We start from the raw sequence: 6,426 nt of genomic DNA, 5'->3' as shown, positions 1-6,426 counted from the left end.
CTGGCACTGACACCTCACCATGCTGATGCCATGCTCTGTGGTGACATTCATTGTAACAGGTGTGTGCCATGGCCTGATGTACCAAAGCAGGAGGCAGAGTATATGGTCCAGTTGGTTCTCACCTTGCCCGTGATGGTCCACTCATTTTGCAATAAGCATTTTCTTTGGGGAATTCATGTGACCTGAAGATGTGCAGCTTGCCCCCAAATCTGTAGTCATTTCTGATTGCCATACACCTAATAATTAATTTTCTTTCCTCCTTCCCTCTCTCTCTCTTTCTCTCTCTCCTTTTCTTCTTCCCTTCCCCCCAACTCTATCTTACTCCCTTCCTCCCTCCTTTCCTTCCCTCCCTCCCTCCTTTCCTCCCTCCCTCCCTCCCTTCCTCCCTCCTTTCCTCACTCCCTCCCTCCCTCCCTCCCTCCTTTCCTCACTCCCTCCCTCCCTCCCTCCTTTCCTCACTCCCTTCCTCCCTGCTTTCCTCACTCCCTTCCTCCCTGCTTTCCTCCCTCCCTTTATCCCTCCCCCTCCCTCCCTATCTTTGTTCTTTTCTTCTCCTTGTCCTGTTCCTCCCTCCCTTCCTCTGTTTCCCATTTTCTTTCATCTCGATATTGTGATGAGTGTGGAAAGTTTAATATCTTTTATTAATATAAAGTGCAAGAATTATACCCAAAGTCTTGTTTTGTTAATGAGGTATGTGGAAAACATAAAGAGACATAAGGCTGTTGGAGAATGCTTACAGCATCCTGTAAGCAGAAAATATGATCACATATGAGATTCATTTCTTACCTGGATTGCCTGTGGACAGTAATAATTTTCTCCTCTGGCTCCATGCTGCTTGATTCGTGCCACTTGTCTCTGGTTTCCAGAATAAAAAGTCCAAAGGTATCCAGAAATAACATTTATTAATCAACAATAAAACACACAATAGAAAAGGCCTTATAAGTAAAACTATATATTTATAATGCTTTATTGGTTTTGCTCCAGAACTCCACAAAACACTACAGACAGTAACAAAATAATTCAATAAATGTTAAAAACTTCCAAGATAATTATAAGATACTTTTTATCATACATGAGCATTGTCAATACCATGACCATTAGATATATTAGTCAACACTATCATAGATATCTTTCTTGAATAAAGAACATATGTTTTTAAATCTGGGCATCATAACATTTACACACATCCACACACAACATAACAGCTCAGAATAAGTGAAGCAGATTCCCAAAGTGACTTGGAGTCATCTGCCTGTACATCACTTAAAGGTATTACACTGTTAACAGGATAGCGATCAACACATTTAAGAGAAATGTAGGGGGTTCACTTGGGGGAAAGAAGGGAAATTGGGCATTAAAGCTTTTTACATGTTTTCCATGGCCCGCTTGGCAAGATGCTCCCTTCCCTGCTCTGCCTGTTCTTGATTGAGGTACTCCAGCACTTTCAGGAGCATATCTTCATCCAGGTACTGTCTGTTTGGGGTGTCCTCATTCTTCAGGGATCCTACAGGGATCCTTTTGCTCACCTTGGCCAGTTTCTCCATTTCCTGGGAGCTTCCTTGACTAAGATGTTCCTTGATGGCCTGTTCGAGCTGCTCTTCTTGGAGGTCGTCTTCTGAGGAGCCTGGGCTGGGCACTCTCTTCAGCTGGTTGGTATTCATGAGCTCAGGGTACTTAACTAGCATTCTGGCTAAGTACTCTCCCAATTCCTGGTCCTTGTCATTCAAATTTTCATAGGGTGCTTGTCTGCTTTCAACATCTGGAATCCAGGCTACTTTGGGAATCTGATTGGCTCTAGATTTCCCAGGACCATAAGGAAGCCTCATCAGAGCCTTGTCTCGGCTATATTGGTTGGGAAAATATGGGGACTTCTGATTTGCTACATTCTCCATCCCTAAGACATTTAAAATGTCCTCAACACTGAGCCCTTCAGGCAAGGCCTCTATCATACCACGACCAGGTGCCTTGGGATACCCACCCTTGGAGAGCATCTTACTTTGAAACACGTCTGGACGGTCTATGTCAGCCTCTGGGATGTCATCTAGGTCAACAGCAAGCTCCAGATCCTGCTCTGGCTCCACCAACCCATTTGGCTTCTCTCCAGCTTTGAGCATCTCAATTAAGTCTTCAGGGGGTATCTGCAAATTCCTGGAGATTTCAATCAGCTGATAAATAGACTGAGAATCAAAGGGCTTCTCAAGAAGCCTGGCTGCCCTGTCCCCGTTTTGCCCACTCTGTGACCTCCCACTGCCCACAGCATTCACTAACCTTCTCAAGTATGTGATGACTTTGGAGGCATCCTCTGAGAGTTGGTCTTTACTCTCTTTCCCATCATCTTCATCAGGGAGCCCCAACTGCCCTGAACGTTTCATCTCTTCGTTGATTTGTTCGTTTTTTTCTGTTTTCTCTTTGCTGTCTCTCACCTCTTCCTGGGTTTGAGTCTCTATTTTCTCCTCTATGGGGCTCCAGTCTTCTCCTCCCACCACATCTTCATAAGCAATGTTGTTGGTCTTGTAAACATCATCTTCATCATCCGTGTAGAGCTTTTGTTCCTCGTCAACCTTCTCACGCTTCTGGTTGTTTGGCCCTGTCAGTTTCCCAAGCTCTTGGAACACAGACTCCAGGGTAGCAAGACTTTGAGGTGTGTATTGTTCTTCTACTATTTCATTTGTGCGTTTGAAGGGGTTTTCTCTGGAATTCTCTTCATACATAAGAGGGAACCGCATGTGCTTGAGTTTCCTTTCAGGCCACTGTTGAGTCTCATAGTCATCAGGTGTATCCACGGGAAAGTTCTTCTCCAGATTCAAGGCATAGGGCTTGTTTTCTTTGGGGGCAGATGGCTGCTCGTTTTCAGCCTGCCTCAGAGCCTCGAGTATTATCCGCATCCACTCGTCTTCACTCAGTATATCCCTTGAGCTCTCTGCCAAGTGACTTTCTTCTCCATTTTCTTTGAGTTGAAGAGGAACAGAGATGCCTTGGTAGGGATTGTAGTCTGGGCTGCTTTCTTCTCTGTAAGCTTGCTGCCTGAGCTTTTCTATGTACTCCAAAGCCCTGATCATTTCTGGACTAGGAAACTTTTGGACATTCTCCAATCTGAGGTCTGGTTCTTTCTGAAGCAGCTGATTTCTCTGGAAGGAAGCTGCTTCAGCTCCAGAGACGAGGAAAATTAAGTGGATAAGAAGCAGAACTGCTCCGAATCGGTAAGCCTTCGCTTCAGCCATGTCTTAGAGATTTCCTGAAAACATAGAAAATACAAATTATCACAAATGATTCAAGCTGGAAGACACGATGGGAAGAAAAGAAAAACACAAGCCACAATGGAGAATGGAAAAGAAATAATTTAATATTACACCTAGAAAAAAACTATTTAAAGTTGATGAATATCTCCTGTATGATCCTCACAAACTAACCATAGGAATCTTTAGGAAAATCGTTACTCAGTTGCATCAAGCTTGTCTGACATTCTCTTGAAGAAAACACTGACAGGGAGTTTTTTGTGTCTTTCATTTACTCTTTTCAATAAAACAAGACTTTCTAAAGTATTGTAATTTCTTCAAATAGCAGTCTTTTAAATTTTATCTGAAAATAATTTCTTGTGACACATGTACATATACATATAATTATCCCACAAGATTGTGTCAAAATAATAGCCCTTTTGATGTATACTCTGAGTTAGACATCCAATTTTGTTGTAGAAATGCGACAGCTATATAAGATGATGTAATGTAGCATATTAGTATCAGTAACACTGAGTGCCTTGTGCATGGGTCCTGGTCAACTCACTGAATGATAAATCCAGCAGTTAGCTACTAATCCCCAGAACCTGGGTCCTCCCAGGTCTCAGCCAGTATACTAAACCAAGGAAGCTTTTTGTAGAAGCCTGAAAAATTAATAACCTACACTTTTAAATTTTTCTATGTGCCAATCATCAAATAATTGTATTGTGGCTGACTTACAAAATGCAATTATGGTTATATTTTTCATCTTTCCTCTAGTGTATAGTAAATAAACAGATGCTACAGAGAGAACATAAGTTTACTTAACTAGTCTATTTCTATGCTTTTGAGTGTTCAGATTCAGTTTTTCTTATGTCTCTTTCTATTTTTGTAAGGACCTGTGAAATCTTAAATGACTCACACACACTGTTAGAAAATCTGAAAATAACCACTGTGTAACTCCCAATTTAGATAAACACAGACGATGTGTTGTATTCTTCCTACTTAAAAAAAAGAAAAAGAAAAAACCTTCATTCATTTTTCTCTCCAATTTTTTAAAATCTCACAGATGTATTAGTAAGAGGAATCACTTGCATGTTTCCTGTTTGGCATTGCTGATAATTGGAGGAGCTATTTCAATCCTTGCAAATTCTTTTGTAAATAAATGCATGTAAATAAATTTATAAGTTTATTCATGCCTTCAATGAATCCTGGCTTGTGACAAATAAGCAAAGTTATGTAAAAATAATTTCCTGTTAGATTAAACATGAAGATATTGCTTAACAGAGCTTGTTGATAATGAATGATATAATTTTTATAGCTGTCAATAGGTTGTAGGCACAGAAACTTCCTTTGCATAGATACATAGGCTGATTAAAATTGCCACCAAGTAGGTCATTTAAGCATACACAAAATGTTTTTAAAATAAACAAATGCTTACTTCAAGAAACTGTATTCATAAACTTGTGAGTGATATAATGAAGTTTAAATAAAGGTTCTATATATAATATATATTTCATATTACTTCAAGATTGATTTAGCTTCGCAAATCAGGTTTCACCACTGTCACGTCAAATGTTATCTTGAAAACCATATTGCATTTGCTTTAAGATCATTATCTTGACATATTAACAAATCTTAACATATGGATTACATGATTATCTGTGAAGCCACTACTTTGAACTGAGTTTTTTCCTGTAGAATTAGAGAAAGAATGCTCTTTGCTGTTTGAACCACAGCCTCCCAGGCATGGCCACCTCGTTACTGACTCTGGTTTACTTTGGATGACACTGTTGTTGCTTCTAACACTCAAAGGACTTCATTTCCCCCAGGAGCTTCTCTTGCAAGCAGTGAAGATGGCTTTAATAGTTTTAACATCTTACACAGTGTCTGATTTAAATTTTAATATTCTGAAGTCTAAGTGGTAGGAACATTGTGTCTCCTCGGACAGCTATTACTGACGCCCCTTACAGTAAAACATTTTTCCTATGAAATCAGATGGAACATTGACACTGAACCATAAACACATGTGAATACATCTGATTCAAACAACCCACCTAGTTAGATTAAACAGAAATCAATTTGTTTCAGTCAACCTCTTCAGCAAGTAACATATCAGCTTTTCCAACCAACACATACAAATTACAATCATAGTCCATACCTATCTATATATTTTCTTCCCTGGATTCAAAGTTATCATTTCTCTGTAATTCATAGTAACATAAACCTTTCCCCTAAAGTAATAGCTCACCTTTGAAAAGGGAAAAATATCAGTGTTCAAAATTATTCCAACCTGCTTTCTCAGGACTAAAATTAGCACATAATAACATAAGCCCTTCTGGAATATACTAGTTCATAAAATAATTAATAATTAATTCAGAGATCCCATAAGGTGAATATCAAAGAAAAAATTAAATTTTTCGCCCCTGTGACTCATGATTAATGACATTTGAATCCTTGTAAACTGACTGTTAAGATTATTAAGCATATAAATTATATCCTTGGTTTTATATCTGACTCTTGGGAGAAAAACAACACAGGAAAAGAATCAAAACATAAGGTTTGGTTAACTTTACATTAATCAGCATGTTGACATTAAAATTCTCAACTTTTCTTCTCTCTTTGCATACTGTTTTTCTCAATAGCATTATAGTTAATGCATATTCTCTGGCAAGTCCTGTAAATCACAAAATCCCTCATTTATGCACACATTAGAGTATCCTTGCCTGAAAAGCAGCAGGTTGTCCGGTTATTCTATCAACATAAGCTTGCCAACGGTCTTTTTCCTCTCATCTGAAAAAACAGGGAGGGACACGCAATTGAGAACTTTCCAGTAAATAGAAGAGAAAACAGTCTTACCTCTGTCTTATAGTGTGTGGAAGGCTCCAAGCATGCTCCTCTCTGCCTGCTGCTGAGTGAGGGCTCGGGCCGTTTCAGCACCGGACAGCTCCTCGGCTTATACAGAGCCTGGGCGCCTGACTCCGCATTCCACGCTGACGTCACCGGCTCAGCCTCAAACCCCAGCGCAGGCGAGCTTTTTCAAAGAATCCGAGAGAAAACAATCACTTTAGATATTTTTTTTTTAAAAAGCGTTGCATGCTTACGCCACCTGTCTTATGTAGCAAAAATTACAGCTTTCTTTTTTTTTTTTCCTTCTCTTTTTATCAGAATCTCTGAGGCTCGAAATAAAATGTTCAAGCACAAATTCCCT

General features: G+C 39.6%; 1 protein-coding gene across 3 annotated transcripts; it reads right to left on the bottom strand.

Annotated features, from left to right (window-relative positions):
• Window positions 1-883: 883 nt before the first annotated feature.
• On the bottom strand, window positions 884-6,225 carry Scg2 (secretogranin II). 3 transcript variants are annotated; one of them, XM_034499041.2, is made up of 3 exons: window positions 6,075-6,221; window positions 2,269-3,235; window positions 884-2,148 (listed from the first exon to the last, which is right to left on the bottom strand). In XM_034499041.2, exons 2-3 carry the CDS (start codon window positions 3,219-3,221, stop codon window positions 1,365-1,367), a joined length of 1,737 nt encoding a protein of 578 aa, XP_034354932.1. In that variant the 5' UTR covers window positions 3,222-3,235; window positions 6,075-6,221; the 3' UTR covers window positions 884-1,364. The 3 variants fall into 3 exon arrangements, with proteins under 3 accessions (XP_034354932.1, XP_034354931.1, XP_076787727.1); XM_034499040.2 differs by having other exon boundaries at window positions 884-3,235; window positions 6,075-6,225; XM_076931612.1 differs by lacking the exon at window positions 6,075-6,221 and adding an exon at window positions 5,942-6,063 and having other exon boundaries at window positions 884-3,235.
• Window positions 6,226-6,426: the final 201 nt, after the last annotated feature.

Source organism: Arvicanthis niloticus, chromosome 3, assembly GCF_011762505.2.
Source record: "Arvicanthis niloticus isolate mArvNil1 chromosome 3, mArvNil1.pat.X, whole genome shotgun sequence".
Lineage (NCBI taxonomy): Eukaryota > Metazoa > Chordata > Mammalia > Rodentia > Muridae > Arvicanthis > Arvicanthis niloticus.
This window is presented reverse-complemented; position numbering and strand designations above follow the sequence as displayed.